This window comes from Nelumbo nucifera, chromosome 4, assembly GCF_055504915.1.
Source record: "Nelumbo nucifera cultivar China Antique chromosome 4, China Antique-T2T, whole genome shotgun sequence".
NCBI lineage: Eukaryota > Viridiplantae > Streptophyta > Magnoliopsida > Proteales > Nelumbonaceae > Nelumbo > Nelumbo nucifera.
This window is the reverse complement of record NC_142652.1, coordinates 37,791,945-37,815,812: the sequence shown is the minus strand read 5'-3', so window position 1 is coordinate 37,815,812 and position 23,868 is coordinate 37,791,945. Positions and strand designations below refer to the sequence as shown.

General features: G+C 38.2%; 1 protein-coding gene across 2 annotated transcripts in view; it reads left to right on the top strand.

Annotated features, from left to right (window-relative positions):
• THO2 overlaps window positions 1-23,868 on the top strand; it is a 78,897-nt gene that overhangs the window by 419 nt on the left and 54,610 nt on the right. For both annotated transcript variants that reach the window (XM_010272907.2, XM_010272906.3), the window contains exons 2-10: window positions 105-230; window positions 5,702-5,743; window positions 6,918-6,977; window positions 7,071-7,133; window positions 17,033-17,113; window positions 22,602-22,676; window positions 22,771-22,818; window positions 23,009-23,077; window positions 23,204-23,337. In XM_010272907.2, coding sequence (XP_010271209.1) covers window positions 105-230; window positions 5,702-5,743; window positions 6,918-6,977; window positions 7,071-7,133; window positions 17,033-17,113; window positions 22,602-22,676; window positions 22,771-22,818; window positions 23,009-23,077; window positions 23,204-23,337 — 698 coding nt within the window. The remainder of the gene's footprint in view (window positions 1-104; window positions 231-5,701; window positions 5,744-6,917; window positions 6,978-7,070; window positions 7,134-17,032; window positions 17,114-22,601; window positions 22,677-22,770; window positions 22,819-23,008; window positions 23,078-23,203; window positions 23,338-23,868) is intronic.

The window sequence follows — 23,868 nt, the reverse complement described above, 5'->3', positions numbered from 1 at the left end:
CTCTACTCTTTCGTAATACAAAATTTTTCCCCATGTAAAATTGTATCTTTAATGCTAACTTACTTATCTATGCATGTGGATTTGATTGTGAATTGTTTTGTTAGGTTCGTGGAGAATTACCGTTTCCGAAGTGTAAAGCAGCATTGGATTCAGTTGAATTTTCTGAGAAAATTTCGAGTGAAGAAATGGGTTCAAATTTAGCAGATATAGTGACCCAAATGGCTCAAGATGTGAGTTCCCTTTTTCTCATCCCCTACTCAATTGCTTGATCACAAAAGCGGAATGCCAATGTTTGCAGTTTGTTTTCTCTTTTAGTGTTTACATGTTTTCTAATGTTGGTTTTTAGACCCATTACTTCAAAAGACAATGGAGAACTCATACAACAGCCCATGGAGAGGCACAAGCTGTAGCCTCTCTCAACTGATTACAAAGTAACTTAAAAGAAAAAGACAAGCATTACAGCTGAGCCCAAAACAAGACTTCCCTATTTGCCCCTTGCTTAGCTAAGCCATCAGCCAAAGCATTTGCTAATCTCCCCACCCATAGTGTACTAACAGACATGTTCCTTGTCAGCCACATAAATTTTTTGACTTCATTTCTGTGGCACCATAACAACTATCCCACCACCACCCTGGAGTCCCCTTCAATAATAAGCTGCCCTACATCCAATTGATTTGCAAATGGCTGCTAATAGTTCTTCTCTGATTGAATCTCCAAATCCCAAAGGACTTTAATAGAGAAGTACAATATCTCCAACCTCCCCCCCCATTCTAGAGCGCCTTGGATTGCCCCGGCTGCTCCCATCAAAATTCAGCTTCATTGAGCCTTCAAGCGGTGGAATCCATCTTGTAATTGCCTTAGTCTTCCTAGATGAGCACTTTGCTACTGTTGACCAATTTCTCCGTTAAGTTTGAAAGGGAAAAGTGATGGAACTGTTCCAAACTCTTTAGTCCATGGATTGTCCTATTCAACACACGATCTTTCAGATCTTGGCTGCTCCTCTCCTTGTCTTAGAAGATCTTGGAATTCCTTTCTTCCCAAATTGTCCATAGCAAGGCAGCACTAGCACATATCCACACGATTTTCTCTCTTTTTTTGGGCCAATTGAAGGTAGAAGGGTTAAAGATCATGCACACTTCTGCTGACATGTTCTACCTGCACCTAAACAACGAAAAAAAGCCAATTCCATAATTCTGTAGAAGAATGGCAAGACATTAGTAGGTGGTGACAGTCCTCCCCGTGAGTTCTACAGAGAGTACACTAGTTGGGTGAAATACAAAGGAAATGTCTTCTCTTAGGTTATCTAAAGTGTTCACTTTCCCATGATACACTTCCCAACAAAGAGTCATTATCTTAGGGGGAACCGGCCTACACCAAATTTCCTTTGAAGGGAAAATCTATTGAAAGGAAAACTAACAAAGGGACTTAAAAAAAGAAGAACAAGAGAAGATCCCTTTGGACCGGTGAACCCAAATCCTATTGTCTGGCTTGGACGGATCCAAACAGACTTGATTCAAGAGACAAATCAAATTGGAGAGAGAATTGATTTCCTCATCCCTTAACCAGTGTTTTAAAAGTGTAGGGCGCAAAAAAAGCGCAAGGGCCAATTTGCGCTTGAGGCACAAGGCGAGGCGCGCGCCTTTTTAAGCAAGGTGCAAAATTACAAAAAAAGGTAAAAATTAAAAAAGTCAGAAAATTCAAAGAAAAGCCAAAAAATAAAAAAATGCAAAAAATTCAAAAACATTAAACATAATATTAATAAAAAGTATAAACTTAAATTTTAAAATAAATGTTTTAAAAAACCTATTATCTAAAATTAAAATACATAAACATAACATGTAAAGCGTATTCAAATGAAAATTTAAAAACAAAAGCAAACATATAAAGTATTTTCAAGCATGTAAAACCCACAATTTCTTTTTCTCGTTAATTGCATTGCTTCAAGTAGCTACTGTGATGTAAAACATTTTGCTTCAAGCGCAAAATTTTAAAAAGGCGCACGTTTGGGCTGAGGCGCAAGGCACATCAGGCGCACTAGGCGTGCGCCTTTTGAAAGGGGTGCACCTAGGACCTGGGCGAGGCACATACCCCAAAATGCGCCTCACCTGTCCGCCTAGGCACGCCTCAGGTGCACCTTTTAAATCACTTACCTTAACCCCCTATGAAAACCAAAATCCCAATGTGGAGCCAAAGGGGTTCCCTGAAGGGTGATAAAGTTTGAGATGACCTCATTTTTATACAAAGAGACAAAGAAAAGTGAAGGGAAAAGGTTCTTTAAAGGAAATTTTCTGACCCAAATGTCTTCCTACAACTGACAATGTTCCCAAAACAAGCATCATACTTGACAAACCTGAGAAACCGAGGAAGAACATTGTGAATGGCTTTCCAAGGTGTTGTCAAAGTAGACTGCCTTGATACACCAGCATTCCCCACCCATTCTCTAAACTACCATGAATGCTTCTCACCACTTCATGCCATAATCTTTCTCTCTCTCTCTCTCTCTCTCTCCCTCTCCAAAGGCCACTGCCACAACTACTTTGTCAACAGCGCTAGGTTTTTCTGAATCACCTTTCCTAGACCCAACCCTCCCTCCTCTTTATTTCTACACACAATTTCCCACTTATTTTCTTTCTGTCTTTAGGATACCACCTAGGGAATTTCAGGGGGTATTTTACATCATAGAGCCAGCCCATTGCTACTCTCCGCAAAAGTTCTAGAAGGAACCAGAGGTACAAGCAGTACCTCATTTAAATGGAAATGTACTCCCAACTCAATTCCTGTCTAGGAATTCCTTCACTAGCTACCTTCCCTGATCTGATGTTGTGGATGCCATAGACCAGCTGCTACTTGTTTCAGCCAACCGATTTTTTTTTTTTAAAGTCTTCTTCCGCAACCAGATTTGCGTATGCCATTGATAAAAAAAAAGAAAAAACAGATTTTCATATGCCATTGAATTTGCCGGTCTTAGTCCTTGCAGTGCCACTAAGAATTTCACTTTAATTGAGCTTTGTTTTGATAGATAATAGTGGTTTTATTAATTAAAAAAGCACAGTATACATCTTACAACTCCCCACAAAGAGGTGCAAGGTGCAACCTCTAAACTATATCATAAAGCTTACAAGTGAGCCCAAAAGAGCTGATTCCTATGTGCCCCTTGTTTGGCTAGAAAATCTGCTAGCCCATTTGCCGATCTTCTTTCCCATTGACTGTGACTGAGGTATTTGATGTTAGCCACTTAAATCTTCTCAAAACCCCCCTGTAGGTCCAGGCTGCAATCTCCGGCTCTTTTAGCCATCCAATAACCAATTTAATTCACGTTAAATGAGCTTCATTCTCTTATTGAGCCCGAGTAAGCCACCGGGATATCACCTTAATGATTTCTGATTGTCCTGCCTATTCTGATTGTCTAGGATCTTCAATGCTGTTTCCATCAAAATTTAGCTTTAACATGTTCTGCAGTGAAGGATGACCAATCTGGTGCGTTTCTATCCCTTCACGTGAGCATTTATGCCACCATAAGCCATCTTATTGGATGCCATCCATGAAGAAAATAAAAAAGTCCTTCCTTGTCTTTATCCAGTGAATGATTCTGATTTTTGTCAAGCCTGTTATACCCTCCACGGTTCCACCACAAGAGATTGATCAAGAAATATCCTGCTCCTTTTGTTCATCCTATGAGGTCTATGGAGTTTCTGCATGTATGCATCTTCACAGGATGCACTTTAGATTCATGTTGACACTTTCTCCTTATCGTGTTATTGTTAGCTGCTCGGAACTTGGCATTGCCTTGTTTGCTGGCAAGTACCATACTTGTATAAAGTTGTTACTTTCTGGAGAGGGCCCATAAAAATGCTTAGGAAGCAATACCTGAGTACTTCTGCATGGATTCCTTCTGGGGTCAAACTAGCAAAACTTTTTGATGGTCATTTGGGATCTGCCTTGGTTACAGACAAAGGTGGGAAAGTATATATGGTGATTGGAATCTAAACAGTAAATATTCTGGCATGAACTAAGAGGTTGAAACAATTCTTAGGTTGTATTGTTGCATGTATTACCAGAATGAAATAAGGCAAATAAGAAGTAACAGAAAGGGTAAGGGTTCTAGTTGCATTTTGGGCAATTTTAGTTTCTATGGATTTTGTTATTCCTAGCCTTAGGTCGTGTTTTCTGTATATTTTATCTTGTAAAATTTGGTTGATACATCTTGAAGGCTTAATGGCTTAATCAATAAAATATCGGGTTCAATAGGAGAGGGGGATTCCCTAATGGCTCAGTTGATAGCTGTCATACAAGGTGTGCAGCAGGCTAGCGATGCAAATGAGTGAAATGATTATCAAAGGTGCAGGTAGTGATTGGATGGCTGCTGAATAGTGAGAGAGCTTTATGAATTTATAGGTATGAATTAAAAAAAAATTAAATGGCTGATTATGGGCATGCAAGTGAAAATTCAATGTTTGCAAAGATCGGCTAATTGCATGACTGATGTATTAACCAAACAAGGGGCAGTTAGGGACTGATTTTTTTTGGGCTCGGTTGTCAAATGAAATTAAAGGGTGGGGTATTGATTCTCAAGAGTGTATGTAAATCATGTATATAACTGCTGTTTATAATTAATGAAATTTACTGAAAAAGCTTAACCCATAAAAAGACATTTGGGGACTCATAAAAAAAAAATTGGGGGTTGCAATGTGCCAATGGTATTGCCACAACAATGTGGATCAGCGATACAATCAAGCCCTATTGCCTTATACTGTGCTATTTGAGATAATTTCTCTTGTTAAATTCCTTATGGGTTCAATAATTTGTGGTATTTCCACCAAAAACATTGGCTTTGCATTCAACTACATTGCTAAAAAGCTCCAAAATCCTGGTTCTATCACATTAAACCCCTTTGAACAGAAAACAGAAAAGAAGTGGGTGAGAAAAGGTATACACCTTGTTGATTCATATGAGGTCAGGTGGATGGAGGTTTTAGGCTTTTGGGAAGTAGGTGATATGTTTTGACAGTGTAAGGTGGGAGGTGAAGTTAGGGGGAGGAAGAAGATGATAATAGATTCAGAAGTTGAGTGACAATAAAGAAGTTTGGATTGGTTTTGATGTTTTTTTTTGTTTTATTTTTTGGGTTGGGTGAGTTGGTTTCTAATTTTCTATGGATTGATTGGAGGTTATTAGACCTGTTCATTGGCTGGGCTTTGGGCTCAACCCATGGACGTTTTACACTGCTTCTGGCTCCATTCAAATATTGGCAAAAGCTCAACTCGATCCCAGCCCATGAACATGTCTAGAGGTTGTGGTTTTTATTAGTGCATAGTGTTTCTTTATCCTCTCAGGTGATTCCTTATCACCTTCTATTGTACTTTCTGTTTTCTTTTTCAATAATTTTTGTTTTAATATAAAGGGACAAAAAAGTTTACAAGCCTTTGCAGATTGAGATCTTTCTAAAATTGAGAATACATAAGAGGTGTTTTTTTTTTTTTTCAATTGCTTATAGATTAGTTAGCTTAGTGTTGATGGCTTAAACTTTTGGTGCCTCTCATGTACATCTCTATCTTTCTGGTTGAATGAAAACGTTACCTTTTCTAAAAATAAAGAACGGAATATTGTGTTGTTGAATTTACTTTTGAGAGTATGGTTTTATGTATCACATTATATGAAAGGCCTATTTTCATCTTTCTTACTCATGGGATTGCATATTTTGCAGCTTACTCTGCCTGGAGAGCATCGTGCTCGCCTTATCAAAATGGTACATTATCTAATTTCACAACGTTTGCATGTTCTGTAAGTTTTTAAATTGTATTTTACCAAAATTTGCTTTATGTTTGTTTTTTATGCAAAAGACGACGGGCAATGTTAATATACATTTTTTTTCATCGTGTACTGTCAAATGTTATTAGATATGTAAAAAAAATGTCTATGCATGCAAAAGATTGCTTGCCAAGCATCAGAACCCCTGGTAGCCCCTGCAACCACCCAAAAAATACACCCTTTAGAGAAACATGCTAGTTAATGGTCTCCAATGGTAGCTCTCCGTTATGCATTTTTTGAAGAACAATAAGAAAACTCATTAAACAGAAAAAAATGGATACAATCCAAAGATGATAGGTGACAAGATGGCACCTAGCAATACAAAGCAAAAATAACTCTGGTCTAGAATACATAGACTGATGCAGAAACTGAAATAAATTACACAGATTGAATTTCCAACACACTCCAGAATTTCTCCCCCAAGTATTATCTACTACTAGCTTGATCAAAATTTGGAAGCACTCAAACGGCCAAACCCAATCCGCTACTAGCTTCCGCACCAGAGCACCCAGAGTTTTAGTACTTTTACCTTTGTTTTCGAAAAGCCTTCTATTCCTTTCATTCCACAGGACCCAACACACACCAAAGGGGATGCGTCTCCAAACTATCCTTGCTTTCCTGCTTCCTCCAAATCTTGGCGAAGAAGAAAAAATTTCTGCTGTTCACCTTGGCTGAAATCAGCATGATATTAATGTACTGTTTTTGTGTTATCTAAGAGTTTGAGATTTCTAATGTACATTTTTCTATCATCCAAATATTTTAACATGTTTGTATTTGGGGTCATATAGTGAACTGGTTGTTTAAGTGTAGGAAATGTGGCAAACCATGGGGCACTAGACTGTCTACAAATCTTGTGTCCCAAAGCCTGAGCTTTGGCTTTATATTTGGCTGCAAATATTGGTCTGTAAGCAATAGTAAATGTTCAGTGAAACATATGTATTTTCTTGTGCTCCTTTATTCTTTTTTCAGTTTTTGTCTTCTTCCCTACTCCCATTCGTTTGTCATGTTCAATTGATTGGATATCATTACCATCACATTGTTGTGCATGTTATGGGTGCTTATAAATCTTCCATTTTTTTCTTGGTATCTTTCATCATATTTCTCTCATTCAGGCAAAATGGCTACTGGAGTCTACACTGGTCCCATTGAGGCTTTTCCAGGAACGATGCGAGGTAACTATTCCTCTTTTTTGAGTTAAATAGTCTTTTTAGGCATTGTGTTTTGCTTCTTCTCAATTCATTTGTTTATTTTTTAATATGTTCTAGGAAGAATTTCTATGGGAGTCTGAAATGATCAAGATAAAGGCCCAGGATTTAAAGGCAAAAGAGGTATCAGATTAATAACTTCACATTTTAGTTTCATTTGTGATTTTTATTGACAGGGACTTTCACTGCATGATTTACATGTTGATTGGGGAAAGTATGTACTAGTCGTCTTTGATACAACATCATGAGGGTGCACTTGTGAGTTGTTGTGATCCTCAGAGATTTTTGAGGTTCTTAATGGCTCAATTGATGCAGTTCCTTGTGTTATGTACAACTGTTTCAACTCTGTCTACTCTTTGAGAACAAAATTCAAACATGGATATTTCTGCATAATGTTGGAAGAATGCTAAAATGGTCTTGGCTTTGGAGAGGTACTTCTACCATCCTAATACTAGTGCAAACTACAACCTGGGTTCAAACCCCTCCACCCATCCCCATCCCCACCCCTTAAAATACCTTTGATGCACATTAAGTGACAACTAGGAGACAGAATTAGGATCCTGTATAGCAACAGCGATATATACATTTTAGATATACATACAGGCATGCCAATGTGCCCATTTGTTGGATTGTTAAATTCATATTAAAGTTCATATCTTGATATCTTAACTATGACCTGATGATGTGACAAGGATATGGTGCTATGTTTCAATGCAGATGTAGGGTGTTGGATATAGTAAATAAAAAATTAGGAAATCTGAACAAAACTGTATGCTTATAAGCAAAGTTTACTAATATGTGCTTATGGTGCAATTGTTTTTATCATTACCAAAGAACCATGCTTATGGGTGTGTGTCCTTGTGTGCATTTTGTTAGTTACCAAATGATAAAGGAACATAGTGGGCTTTACATACTGTCAACTAATAGGAAAGAGAGTAGTAAATCAAGAAGAAAATAAGAAGAAATAGAGAAAACACCAAGGTTTAACTTGGTTTGGCTCGTTAGTCTACATCTATGGGAAGAGAGGGAAAAATGTCCACTATGAGAACAAGAGGTACATGACTGAACTCTCTGTAGACTCACAACAAAATATCCACTCTCACTCAACCCTAACCCCATACAACCAATGGCTTTAATAAGCAAAAGACCCACTTATATCAAAATTTCACACGAGCCCTTCTTCCTCCCATAAATACATGCAGGTCCCCAAAATTCATCAACATTACAAATATACCCTGTAACCTCCAACACCTTCCTTGAAAGAAAACTCAAATACGACCAAATACAATACTATCTCTCTACACCCTCCCTCAAACTCAAGTTGGGGAAACCAGTTTGAGTTTGCAAGTAAGGATGTTGAAGCAACCTCCATGAAAATAGGTGTATTGTTGAAGCAACCTACATAAAAATAGGTGTATTGTTGAAGTAACAACCATGAAACTTGGGATGCTGAAGGGGCCTCTTAGAAAATAGAAACCAAAGTTGGATGTTAGAAAGCTGAATGAACTCATGTTGGAAAGCCAAGTAGAGCCAAGTCATGATATAGTAATCACCAAATTGAAGCTGGCCAATAGAAAACCAACACATATCATGCCAAAGAATCAAAGTTTGCCATCAAAAGGCCAATCACAATCACCGAATTGAAGAACCATGTCCAACAACTAGATAATTAAAAATTCCAATAAAATCACCAAAACATAGTTGGCTAGCGGAAAGCCAACTAAGGTGAACTTCATAAACCAACACAAAGAATCATAGTTGGCCAACAGAAAGTCAATTATGAACTCCATAAACCAAATCGAGGAATTGGAGGTGGTCAATCGGAAAACCAACTATATAAAGTGAATCAAAATCCCATGCCACCTAAGGAGATCAAAACTCCAAGGATTTCCTCAACATAACTCAGAATTGATGAGCATAATAAATGATCATTGCTGAAACATTTTTTTTTGATGAATAATAATAAGTTTATTGATTCAGAAGCAAATTAGAGTGAGTTCATACATCATCCCAACGAGAGGCGCGAGCTGCAGTCCCCTCCTTGAAACTTACAAGTAAACTAGGAAAGAAAAACAAGAATCACAACTGAGCCCAAAATAATTCTTCCCTATTTACCCCTTGCTTAGCTAACACATTTGACAAGGTATTTGCTGATCTCCCCACCCATTGTACAGTGACCAACATTTTCCTTGTCAACCAACTAAATTTATTCATTTCATTCTTGTATCGCCACATAGCCTCTTCAGAATTTTTCAACCAACCCACCACCACTTTGGAATCCCCCTCGATTATTAGGTGTTGTACCCCCAGCTGGTTTGCAAATTGGACCCCTTGTATAACAGCTAAAAGTTCTGCTCTGATGGAATTCCCAATTCCCAAAGGACCTGAGTAGAGCAACAAAATCTCTCCCTTCTCATTTCTCAAAGCACCCCCCACTCCGGATAATCCTGGATTACCCATGCTGCTTGCATCAAAGTTCAACTTAATTGAGCCTTCGGGTGGAGGAGACCTGCTTGTAATTGATTTGGCCTTTAAAGATGAACACCTTGCTACTGCTGACCAATTTCTCCAAATGTCATTTAAGGAGAATTGATGAAAGATTTCCAAGGTCTTCAACCAATTTATTGCCCTGTTTAACGCACAATCTTTCAAATCTTGGTTGTTCCTTTCCTTATCTTGAAAAATTCTGAGATTCCTTTCTTCCCAAAGAGTTCAAGTCAAGGCAGCACGAGCACATCTCCACATAATTCTCCCTATTTTTGTAGGCCAATAAAAGGTAGAATGGTTGAAGAGCATGTGAATTTCTGCTGGTAGACTCCAACTACCCCCAAACAACGAAAGTAGCCAAGCCCAAAGATCTACAGAAAAAGGAGAAGATACTAATAGATGGTAACAATCCTCACCGTGAGCTCTACAGAGGATACACCAATTAGGAGAAATACAGAGAAAAGGTCTTCTCTTTTGTAGGTTGTCTAAAGTGTTTACTTTCCCATGGAAAACTTCCCAACAAAAAGCCATAATTTTTGGGGGAACTGGTCTACACCAAATTTCTTTTGACGGAAAGGGTTGGCAAGTAGAAAGTTGAGAGATGGACTTGAAAAAAGAAGCACAAGTGAAGGTTCCATTGGATCTAGGAGTCCAAACCCTCTTATCTGGCTTGGAGGGATCCAAACAAACCTGATTAAGACACCCAAGCAAAAAGGAAAGAGACTCAATTTCAGCATCCCTAAGTCCTCTACGAAACCCAAAATCCCAAGTAGGATCTTAGGGTGTTCCCAAAGGTGAGACAAATTTTGAGACCACCTTTTTTTTGTACAAGAAATAGAGAAAAACGAAGGGAACAAATCTTTTAACGGTGAGTCTCCTACCCAAATATCCTCCCAAAAAAGGATAGAGTTGCCAGAACAAACATCATACCTGATAAAATTGAGGAATAGCCTTCCAAGGTGCTGCTAGGTTAGCTTGCCTTGATACACCAACATCCCATCCATTCTCTGACCTCCCATGAATGCTTCCCACCACCTCATGTCACAATCTCTCTCTTTCCAAAGGCCATCTCCACAACCATTTCCCTAACAGAGCTTGATTCTTTCTAGTTACCCTTCCAATTCCCAAACCCCCATCTTCTTTACTTCTGCACACAATTTCCCAATTAACCAAGTGATCATTTTTCTTTTGTCCCGACTCCCATAAGAAGTCTCTCATCAACTTCTCCAACTTCCTAGCTTCCCTAACTGGTATCCTAAAGACAGCCAAATAATAGGTAGGTAAGTTAGCCAAGGTAGCTCTTATTAGGGTAATTCTTCCTCCTAAAGAGATATAGTTCCTCTTCCATGAGACTAATCTCTTCTCAAACTTTTCTAACACTGGGGTCCAAAATCTACTCTCCCTAGGATTTGCTCCTAAAGGAACCCCTAAATATGACATAGGCCAAGCAGAGGTGGAACACTCAAGACACTCCGCAATAGCCTCGACCTCCCCTACCTCCAAATTTATACCTGCTACGCAACTCTTTTCCATATTTATTCTCAAATTAGAGACACTTTCAAATCCTTTTATTAGCTCCTTCAGGTTTGCTACCTTTTCACTAAGACCTCCTTCACAAAAAATCATTAGGTCGTCTGCAAACTGAAGGTGGGTGACGGGGACTTGGTGTCTCCCTATTCTCCAACCCCTAATGGCATCTTCGCTGTCAGCCTTAGTAATGATCCTACTAATCACATCAACTACTAAGGTAAAAAGGAAGGGTGAAAGTGGATCCCCTTGCCTGACACCCCTGCAAGCTGGAAAAAAGTCCCTCACCGTACCATTTACCAGAATAGAGTAGTGACAAATACTGATACACCCAAAGATCCAACTACCCCACTTGTCCCCAAATCCACCATTTCACATAACCTCTAATAGAAACTCTCAGTCCACCAAATCATAGGCCTTTTCAAGATCCAATTTACAAATGAATCCTTTCCTACTAGACCTTTTCATTTCCTCTACACACTCATTTGCAATTAAGATCTGATTTGTTATTTGTCGCCCTTGAATGAAAGCCCCCTGAGTTTCACTAATGATGGTAGGGAGGACTGTTTTGATCCTCAATGAGAGCACTTTAGCCAGAATTTTATAGATGCTTGTCACCAGACTAATAGGCCTATAATCTTTTGGGTGGTTGGCATCATTCTTCTTAGGTATCAAGGCCAAAAAGGTGGCATTAATTCCAAGGCTTATAGTGTGATTGTCTGCAAATTCCTTAAAGACTTCATCTAGATCCTCTTTCAACACCTCCTAACAGTCTTGATAAAAACCCATTGTAAAGCCATCTGGACCCGGAGCCTTGGATTTATCCCTTAGAAAGATAGCTTTCTTAATCTCTTCTTCCTCGAAATCCCTTTCCAGCCAACTTGCCCCTCCTTCATCAATTCTTGGTCAATCCATCCTTTCCATGACTGTTCTATCACTCAAAGGCCTTCTATAAATCGATTTGAAGTGGTCCACAAATTTTCTAGCTATGTCATCCTGGTTGGTAATCACCTCCTCTCCTATCTCTAGCTTGGTCACAAAATTCTTTCTTCGTCTCCCATTTGCCAAATCATGGAGGAATCTAGTGTTCCCATCGCCTTCCTTAATCCACTTGTGTCTAGATTTTTGTCTCCAACTGATTTCTTCCCTCAATAACACTTCTTCAAACTCATTTATTAATTGTCTCTTTAACACTTTGTCCTCCTCGGTCAGCCCATTGTGAGATTCCTTTACATCCAAATTCTCTATTCGAGAGATTAGGCCCAATTTTTGCTCCTCAATTCTACCAAATTGATCTCTATTCCACTCTTTTATTTTGGTTCTCAACCTTTTTAATTTCTTATGGAACTTGATCCCCTTCCATCTTACCCCCCTCTCCTCCTCACCTTACCACTCCTTCACTTTTTTCACAAAATCTGGATGGGTAAGCCACATATTTTCGAATCTAAAAGGTTTGGGTCCTATAGGAAAAGACTCGGTTCCTATTAGGACAAGGTTAAAAAGGAATCTATCCCGGCAAGGTTAAAAAGGAATCTATCCAACTTCGAGCACAAAGGGGTTTCCTGAAGGTTGGACCAAGTGTAACTGGCTTGCAACAGAGGTATTTCCTTCAGTTCACAATCTTCAATAAAACCATTAAATTTCCTCATGCTTGTTGAGATTACCTGTTGGGGATTACTGGTTTCATCAGAGAATCTAATGACGTTAAAATCCCCGCCTAGGCACCAAAGACCATCCCATAGCCCCTTGATTGCATATAGTTCCTCCCACATCTCATTCCTCTCTCTATAGGAATTGGGGCCATAAACATTGGTTAAGACCCATACACACCCATTTTCTACATTCTTGCACTTAATGGAAACTGAGAATCTGCCTATCACTTCTTCCACTACTTCCACCACATCCTCCCTCCACAGTGTTACAATCCCCCCCGAGGCTCCCCAAGAAGGAGACGAGCTCCAACCTAAACCTCTAGCCCTCCAAAAACTCCTCACCCATCTCCCATCTAATTCCATCAGTTTGGATTCTTGTAACAACACATTATCAGGTTTTTCCCTTCGGAGTAGGTCTTTGATCGCCCTTCTCTTCCTTGCACTCCCTAACCCTCTTACATTCCAGCTAATAATTTTCATCGATACAAAATAGCAAAGGAGCCCAATAAGAGGCCATATTCTCCTCATTTTAGGCCCTTCCTCCTATCCCCTCTACCACTGAATTCTAAGTCCCCCTCAATGTCTGAAATTAGCCTTTCCACTTCAGATCTTTTTTTTTTTCTTATTTGTTCCTCTTTTCCCCCCCTTCCCAATTTCTCCATCCTTTCCAGCCAATGTTTGAGAAAGAATTTTACCCTTCTCACACTTATTTTGGCTACAACATCTTTCTACGAGTCCTTCCTTTTTATTTTGTTCCTCCATCATTGTACAGATCAACTCCCAAATTCTATCCGCCTCCTTCTTACTACTTCCTTCCAACACCCTCTCTCCTCCTTCCACTATCACCCTCTCTCTTGCATTAGAAACTCCTGGATGGGAAGCTGGGATATCTGTTACAGGCATAGCAAACAAGTCAGTACCTAAAACAGAATTGACACCCATACCTGATAGAATGGGGGTAGGACTAGAATCACTGGAAATGACTTGCTGACAGGCGGCAAAAGGTTTTAAAGCCTTTCCCCTTTTTGGACAAGGTTGTGAAGTAGACATGGTGAAAGAATCACTTCCTGACGACCTACCCACTTGGAAAACCTTTCTCTGTGTTTCCGACACTGGAATACCCGCATCCATCCTCACGGCCGATTCTTGTCCATCTCCACCAACATCCTGTAATTCATTAGACTCAGGGTCAGCTCCCTCGACGAAGGGAGGAGGAGTTTTCACAGCTTTAGAACCAATTTCTTCACCATTCCTAGTCTTCCTGCCACCTGCCTCTTCAGTCTTTTCCTCTAAAAACAACAACTCTGTATGCAAACTTTCTGTTTCAAGAAGATCATTGTTGCTTTTCGGAGTCAAACTTCCCAGACTTAGCGTTTCGTCTCTATCAGAATCGTCATTGCTGTTTTGTTCACTCAACCAATCTTCAAGCCCTGTTTTGTTCTCAACACTAGGCTTCAGGTATCTCGGGTTGCGCCTATCTGGTGAGAGACGGTTCGCCAGGTTGGATGGGACCCACTGTAGAGAGCCTCGAGACTGCGAGTCTTGAAACTTTTTTGTGCCTGATCTGTTCGGTCGAGAGGAAGGGTTCGGGGTTGAAGAAGATAGACGCTTTATCTCGTCTATCAGCTCATCCCTCCTCCCAGTCACGTGCCCCTCGGCCCATCTGTTTTATAATGGGCCTTGGGCTCAAGACTATAGGAGCCCAACTTTAAGTCCTTTACTTGAGAAGCCTTCTCCGGCTCACCATAAAAGGGATCCACTCGATCGGGCCCTTCTTTTCGTCCCACGTGACCACACAGAGACAAAGCTCCCCTCTGTTCGTACCTCTACCTTTCGTGGAAATTCTTCTGTCTTCACCCCACTTAGCAGGATTGCTACTGAATAGAGATCGCCCCAGAAAGCACCTTTCAAGATTTCTCCACACAACACAGCTATAGACTCTGCTATTTCTTGTTTCCATAGATGGAATGGCAAGCCTATTACACGCACCACCACACCATCTTCAACAAAAAAATCCTTGGAGTTGGATGTTGGATTCCATTTGAAGACTGTGAATGATCCGAACTCAGCCTGAACATTGATAGCTAATATTTCCAAATCATTCTCTAATGGATCTAGGATGGCTTTACAGTTATCGAAGGGGATTACTATGAAAACACTCTTCAACTTCAACCTGGTTGCCAGTAAGTCAGCTACCCTCCTCCAATCATTAACCTTTTCCTTGACTTGTATCACAAACTTACTATCCCACTCCTCTCTCTCTAGACCTCCCACCATTCTGCAATGGCCTTTTGTTTTTGCCATGACCACTGGCCCTTGTTGTACCCTGCTGTTACTGAGATAAGCCTTCTCCTCCCTTATGGAGGCTTTTTTCTCATTTGCTACTCTTTGAACTAAGAACTCTTTGAGCAACCAGTCAACTTCCCCCCAGCCTTGGTTCTGTTTTCCTGCTGGTAGACACACCAGTTGCCTTTGTCCCTTACCAAAAAATTCAGCCAAAGCTATGAAGAACCCCTTTCTATTCCTCTTACATTCAACAACATATCATCTCCCTTCTAGTGTACTAAAATCCTGCCAGTTTATCTGCTTACCTTTTGAACAGGCTCCAGCTATGAACTTTCTTAGCCACTCGATCACTTCTAATCCTTCCAGCAATATTGTACCCTTTTTCGCTTCCCTTACCTTCAGGCTTACCTTCCCCTTGATTCTCATCTCTTCGAACAGGAGATTTTTTGCTTCTATCTTCAAGTATCTCCTCCACTGACCTGCCTGCACGAACTCCATCCCCTCCATTTTCCCTCCCATCTCAGTTCCTCTCAAATGATCATTTCTTAACCTAGCAGATTTTACTGAAAGATCATATTTTTACATCATTGCTGAAACATTTTATCAAACACCTTCCGTGCAAAACATGTATGAGGTAAACAAACCAGATATTGGCCAATGATAATAGATCCGTCATTCACCAAAATAGTCTAAATATCAAGCTAAGCCACAAACAAGATCAGATTAGAACCGATCATAACAATGGGGAACCATTGTAGAAATTTTGTAGCATTGAGTCATTTTCTCGAACACCAAATAGGTCACCCCTTGAGATCCAATATCACATGTTGATATTGATAATCATAAATAGACCAGAGAAGTTGCAGAATTTCTATAACATTTCTTTGAAAAGAAAGAACTCACAAAAAAAAAAGAACGCCAAGCTTGACCAAATAATCAACAACCAACCTTTAAGATAATTAATCAAACAGTTGATATGCAACATAGAAACCAGAATCTGCTTGAAGATATGAACTAGTTCATATGCTAGGGAGCATAACCCACAAGACAAGAAGGAAAAATATAAATCTTTCCATGCTTATATATATATATATACCTCCAGAAGAGAATAAAAAAAGCTTTAATAGCATTAAAAATAAGGACTGGAAGACACCCTAATATACCTCCAGATCAGATTTTCTTGCCCAAATGACCCTTTGATCTTCTTTCTCTTATAAAAATGACCTGAACTCTAAAAAGCTCATGTCTAAATTCCACCACATGTGAGAAAATCGAAAGAAAATCCAAATCTGATCTTACTTTTTCCTGGTTTCTGAAAGAAGCAATATCACCCCTTGAGGGGTTTAGTAAAATTCTAGAAAAATGATGGAAGATACTCGCAAATATTCTTCATTGAATGGTAAAAGTCTCTAACAGATTGCTTCACAGATTCAAAGCACTACAGACCTTGTGTGAACAACTGTGAACAGTAACTCGATTGCTAGTCTTGGTTCACCAAACTAATTCCTACACTATACCTGCTCTAATACCATGTCAATTAACATGAAGGAGAATAGTAAATCACGAAGAAAATAAGAAGAAGAAATAGGGAAAACACCAAGGTTTAATGTGGTTTGGCTTGGTAGCTTACATCCATGGGGAAAGAGGGAAAAATATCCACTATAAGAACAAGAGATACATGTCTGAACTCTCTATAGACTTAAAACAAAATATCCACTGTCACTCAACCCTAATCGCACGCAACCAATGGCTTAAATAAGCAAAATTCCTACTTATATCAGAATTTCATACAGGCCCCTCTTCCTCCCATAAACACATACAAGTTCCCAAAATTTATTAACATTACAAACATACCCCTGTAACCTCCAACACATACAATAGAAACTGCATACTACATGCCTTTTTTTACATTCTGAAAGTAAATGAATGCAGACTAATTCATCCATCCAATCTGCAGTTAGAGACATTTTTTGTGTTTGACATATGTTTGATATGCTGGATATCTATATTTGGGAATTCCCCATATATTTTTGTAGTGTAGCATCTTTAAAAGTATTTTGTGAATTGCAGGTCAGGGTAAACACCCGCCTTCTTTATCAGCAAACGAAATTCAACCTTCTTAGGGAAGAAAGTGAGGGTTATGCTAAGCTGGTATGTTTCAAATTTGAATTGCTTGTGTTTATTTATGTAATGGGTTAATGGGTTTGTTATTTAGCAATATTGGTTCAGAGGCATGCCAAAGGGATTCAATTTTATAATTCCAAACTCTAAGCTGTTTTCAGGAAGATGATTGCTCTTTTCAATGTCTTAAGTCTTAACTAGACTATACAATCTTAATGTACAAAAGTTTTGGTACTTGCAGGGCCACTGCCCAATCTGGATTCCCACTATCTGGGGTCTTGGGGGGTAGACTGGGTACAGACCTTACCTTTGACTTTCTTGCAATAAGTGGCTGCTCTCAAACGTTTTTTTTACACTTGTCACTTACAATTGCACTGACCTATTGCCCTTTACCAAATCTTGGAATTCATGTCCTTTACCATGGTCTTTTTAAACATTTCCATCTGTTGACTAAAAAAAGGAAAGAAATTTAATTTCTTTTTCCAAGCTCAAACTATTTCAAGTAGTGCGATTCTCATCGTCTTTCTCCTAGTTAAACTTTGTTGCTCTTTAAAGTAGGAGGTTTTCTGTGGTGGTGTCATCATCATCATCCAAGCCTTTTTCCCAACTATTTGGGGTTGGCAACATGAATCTTGTTTCGTCATTCCATTCTGTTTAATGCCATATCCATTGCTAGATTATGAGTACTTAAAATAATTTCTAACTACTTTGAACCATGCCCTTTTTGGTCTATCCCTCACCCATGTAACCTCTTCAACTTGTAACAGATCACTTCGCTTATGGGTGCTGTTGGTGGTCTTCTATGCATGTGACCAAACTGTCTTGTCTTCTTTTTCTCATTTCAGTACCTATTGGAGCTACTCCTAGATTCTTTCTAATGATTTCATTTCTGACCATATCCTTTCTAGTTTTTCCTCTCATCCATCTCAGCATATGCATTTCTGCACACTTATTTTATGGACTTGTTATTTCTTGACTGCTCAACATTCTGCCCAATACAATATAGCTGGCCTCACAACTGTTTTGTAAAATCTTTCCTTTCAATCTAAATGGTATTTGTGTATCACATAAGGCTCTAGATGCACTAAATGGTATTTGTGTATCACATAAGACTCTAGATGCACTCTCCAGTTTGCCCACCCTACCTAATTCTATTGGGCAATATTCTCCTCAATCTCTCCCTTGTTATGAATTATTGAACCAAGGTACTGGAAAAGGTCACATTTCATTATCTCTTGATCTCCAATCCTAAGTGTATCCTCATTTGCATTCTTATTCTTATTCTTCTTCTTCTTATTATTAAAATTACATATTATATATTTTGTTTTAGTCCTACTTATTTTGAAATTGCTTGTTTCTATGGGTCCATAAACTTAAATTTTCCTTTAGTCTTTATTAGTTTCATCAATTAAACAATGTCATCAACAAACAACATGCCCCATGGGTCCTCCTCTTGAATATGTTTAGTCAATTCATCTATGATAAATGCAAATAAGTAAGGGCTAAGTGTTTAACCTTGGTGAAAATCCATTGTAATTGCAAAATCTAAGTTCTCTCCTACAAGTGTTATAACATTGGTTATTGCACCCTCATGTGTGTCCTTACTTGGGCCATGTTTGGGAGTGCTTATGTTAAAAATAAGTGCTTATTTGAATAAGCACTTATTTCATATTGGGCATTTAGTAGTCTTTTTTTCTCCAATAAGCACTTAAATAAGCATTTGTTACCATTTTGCCCTTCATTTTCTTTCAAATTTTACGAAAGCACTTTTATAAAAGTAGTTCTGTAAAATTCAATTAGGGATAGTTTTATAAGTGGTATTTTAAAATTCAACTAGGGATAATTTTGGAAGAAAAAATTGAGTAAGTTCTTATTGTATAAGCACTTAAAAAAGCTGGAAACTTGGGCTTAAAAAATAAGCCCTTATTTTTAAAATAATCACATATTTTGGGCGTTTTTCCCAAACACCAATAAATGCTTAATGGTGTAGTCCAACCCAAATAAGCACTCTAAAACATGGCCTTAGATTTATATACCTATTGGGGGTTCCTTTTTTTTTCCATGACCTGCCTTCATATTAGATATTACCTCTCTAGGGATTCTATCATATGCTTCTCTAGATCAATGAACACCATATGGAGATCTCTCTACTTTTCTCCAAACTTTTCAATCAATTGTTATAAAAGAAAGATATCTTGCATGGTTGATCTCCCTGGCATGAACCCAAATTGGTTTTCTGATATACTTGTTTCATGCCGTAGCCTTTGTTCAATTGTTCTCTCCCAAAGTTTCATAGTGTGGCTCATGAGTTTAATCCCCGGATATTATTACAACTTTGTATATCACTTTTGTTCTTAAAAGTAGTCACCATATTGCTCTTTCTCCATTCATCAGGCATCTTCTTTTCATTCGTTACCTTAGCAAATGGCTTAGTTAGCCATAATAAGCCAATAAGCCTACCTCTTCCATACCTCTATTGGAATACCATATGGTCTTAATGCTTTTCCCTTCATCTTATTTATGTCTCTTTCACTTTAGCAATTCTAATTTTATAAAGTTACATGTTATTTCCAACATTATTAGTATGACTAATCTCTCCTCTACTAGCACCCTTTGGATGTTGTTCATTTAATAATTTTTCAAAATATTTTTTTCATCTTTTATTTTTGATCAGTAAAGGTTGGATTTATTAAAAACTGAGAAATGACAACTTATACAATGAGCTTCCCATAGTGAGGTGCAAGATGCAGCCTGAATTACAAATAAAAATACAATTGAGCCTGAAATAGGTGAACCCTCTATCAGTGTAGTTTGAGCAAGAGAAGGATGAACAGTTTTGAGGTGTGTCTAATGGTTGGCCACACCAAGAAAAAAGTATTTATATTGAAAGAGATAAAAAGGACAATTCGACCCTTATGAAGAGTAAATGTACACAGTAAGAACAGAAAGAGTGTGTACAAGATATACAAGAGAAATAAAATTATAACTTTAACCTTCACTATCTTTACACCCTTTGCACCCCTTGCTTAGCTAAGTAATTTGCTATCCCATTCACCGATCTCCTTTCCCAAAGAATTCTTACAATCATGTTAATGGCCAACCATTTAAACCTTTTCATTGTTTCTCTGCAAGTCCAAACTACAGTGTCCGGATTCCTTAGCCCCCCAACTATCAACTTAGAGTCCCCCTCAAGTAGCAACCCATCAATGTTCAGCTCTCTAGTAATCTGTGCTCCCTGCAAAACTACTTGCATATCATCTTGGAAAGAGTCTCCCACTCCTACAGGACCTGAAAATAAAGCAATTATATGGCCTTTTGCAATTCTGAATATACTACCTATTTTTTTTTTTGATCAGCATCAACATCAAATTTTATTACTTAGATAAAGAGAAATGTACAAATCAAAGGCAGCCTCGGCTACCACCAAGAAAGTTCAAAGACAATTTAATATTCAGTCTTACAACTGAGCCCAGAAACACACTGCCCTGTTTACCCCTTGCTTTGCTAGTTGGTCAGCTAGACCATTTGCCGACCTAGGAGTCCATTGAATTATCAGCTGCATATCCCTTTGAGAACCTCTTGAATTGTTTGATTTTGTTTCTAAAAAACCAAGGAGCCTTCTCATTCTGTTTTAGTCAACTTATTACTATTTTGGAGTCACCTTCAACTATTAGCTTTCTTACCCCCATCTCCTTAATTTTCTGCATCCCGTAAATCACTGCATTCAGTTCTGCTGTTACAGAATCACACAATCCAATGGGGCCTGAGTACATGCCCATGATCACTCCGCTTTCATTTCTTAAAACCCCTCCAATTCCAGATGGACCCGGATTCCCAAAACTACTTCCGTCAAAGTTTAATTTCAGGAATCCCAACCCTTTAGTGACTTCCGCTTGGCTGAAGTTGGGGCTACAATTGTTCTCCAGTTCCTTATTATGTCATCAATAGAGAAAGCTGAAAACAACTCCAGTGTCTTTGTCCAGAAAGCCACTTTTGCCATAATCCCTTCAATTAATGCTTCTTTGCTCTTTTTCTTTTCCTCGAATATATGTTTATTTTTCTCCTCCCAAAAGGTCCTGATTACTGCTGCCCTTGTACACCTCCACATTAGTCTTCCCCTCCTTTTTGACCAGTTGAAAGTAGAACCATCAAACAACTATTCCTATGGGCCCTGAATTACCAAGGCTGCTACCATCAAAGTTGAGCTTTATAAATCCTTCTTCAGGAGGTACCCAAGCTAAGGCAAGCCTTATCTTAATTTGGAGAGGAAGAAGCTGAGCACAGGGAGGAAAAAAAGAAGCATAAGAGAAAAAGCCCTTAGGGTGAGGGGTCCAAACCCAACTATCTGATAAAGAAGGATCCAAAATAAAAGAATCAAAGAGTTTCTAAAGCAAGACAACCTGATCTAACTCATGCTCTCTCAAGTCTCTTCTCAGGCCCAAATCCTAACTAAGACTCCTTGATTTTCTCATATTTTACCAAGATTCTTTGATCTTCCCCTTCAATACACCTAATATGGTTTAAATTTTTGCCTTTTCTTTCTTTCATCGTTGGTAGTTTATAAATTCCTTTTTTCTTCCTCATTAGTGCCTAGTTTATGATAAAGCTCATTATATGCCTTAAATTTATCTTACTTTCTTTTTAATTTCCTCTCTTGTGGTTTTATATTCTTCCAAATTTTATCTATTTTTAGATTTTTGCCAATCTTTATAATATGCTCGTTTTAACCTGATCATATTTTGAACCTCTTCATTCCACCACAAGTTTCTTTAGCACTTATCCAATTCTCTTTACTCCTAGAACCTCTTTTGCTACTTTCTTTAGATTTCCTACCTAATTCTTGGACATTATTTCCTTCCCCATTTCTCTTCCATTTTCTAATGCACACATCTATCATTGCTAATTTATATTCTTAGACATCATTCATTTTGTTCTCCTAGTAAGGAAAAAAAATCTATTTTTCTGTGGTGGTGTATTCAGTATTGTCTCATAATTCATTCCCTTGATGATGTAGTATTTCTGAATATGTTCATCTATTGATTGTTGTTTTGACTTCTATCTATAGTATGTTTGTTGTTCATGTCCCCCCCCCCCCCCCCCCCAAATGCTTTTAATATATATATATATATCGTGCTTATCCCCTTTTTTATTTGACATGTATTTAATATTTTTTCTCATCTCTTTTTCTATCTCCCAGAATAACATTTATCATGGAAGAATCCACTAAACTCTATATAATGAAAATTTCTAAACCTGTATTTCTTGGATGCTGCATTTCTCTTTAATGTCTAACCTCCTGTAAAGTATTTACAATGATGCGGTCTGTTTACATTTATGAATGAGTGAGCCAGTTGACTTTGTACCTTGGCTGGGGGGGGAGTACTCCTATTGTTTGCACTAACACTTTCCTAACTTTGTGGTTTTACTTCTAGCAGTGACTGCCAATTCAGTTAATTATAAAAAAAAAAAAGAAACAGGAAGTTACAAGCTTGCCTTCTTGTTATTCATTTTCTTGTAGGTTACACTTCTCTGCCGAAGTGGTCCTGAAGCTTCAACTAACAATGCATCAACAGCAATGATCAGCATCATTAAGGTTTTGCCTTAAACATAATAGTCTTGCAAATACTTATTCTAAACTGCTATAATCGTTATTTATCAATTTTGTCGCTATATTTTAACTTCTGCAGTCACTAATTGGACACTTTGATCTGGATCCGAATCGTGTTTTTGATATTGTAAGTTGGTTGTTATGTTCCATATTTTTTGCCTGTTTTACTCATTGTTGTATGTGTATTAGGTCTTACTAGAGAGCCTTTATATGTCCAGAAATGAACTTAAAACTCATGATTCATTATATGAAATGTGGCTCCATCTTTGTTGCAGTACTCATGAACCTGATGCTCTTTTTGTTATGTGATTTATTAGGTTTTGGAATGTTTTGAACTTCAGCCTGACAATGGTGTCTTTTTAGACTTGATACCTCTTTTCCCAAAGGTATGGAAAGATATCCCGTAGGCCATAATATTGCATAAACTGCTTATATAGGTGTGTTTTTTGGTTGCACAATGATTGCAGAATGAAAAATTGCCATTTTCACTCGTTATGTTTCCTACTTTACAGTCTCATGCTTCTCAAATCTTGGGTTTTAAGTTCCAATATTATCAGCGCATGGAAGTAAATAATCCTGTGCCTTTTGGACTCTATCGACTTACAGCTGTGCTTGTGAAAGCAGAGTTCATTGATCTTGATAGCATGTGAGTATATGTATTTTGTTCTTTACTACTTTTAATGTATTTGTTATTGTATGTTCCCGATACTTTCTACTTTTGTTTTGACCTATGTTTCATCTCTTGTTAAGTCCTATTCTTTTAATTCCACTAAGCATATGCTTGTCAGTGTTGGGATTCTTGTCAGCTGTGATATAAATGCTTTATTTTTGAGTGCTTTTTTGTTACTGACAGTCACATTTTGCTATGTACATTACTGGGTCCTCACCAATTGGTATTGGCTCTCTTGTGGCATTTGGATACCTGAAGAAACTTGGGTTTAATGATTAAGTAAAGAAATTATGAGTCGAAACGTTGGTTTTGATCTTGATCATCTCCTAGTTGGTCTTATTTGTATTTTGGTCTTTGTTTTGGTATTCCCAGTCGATTTGACCATTTGACACAGTGGAAGAACAGAATTTTTGTGAAAATGAGAAGTCTACTTATTTACTCTTTTACGTCTGAGTAAGAATTTAAGACGAAATTTATAATTTTTTTTGAAAAGGTAAGGTAAACTTT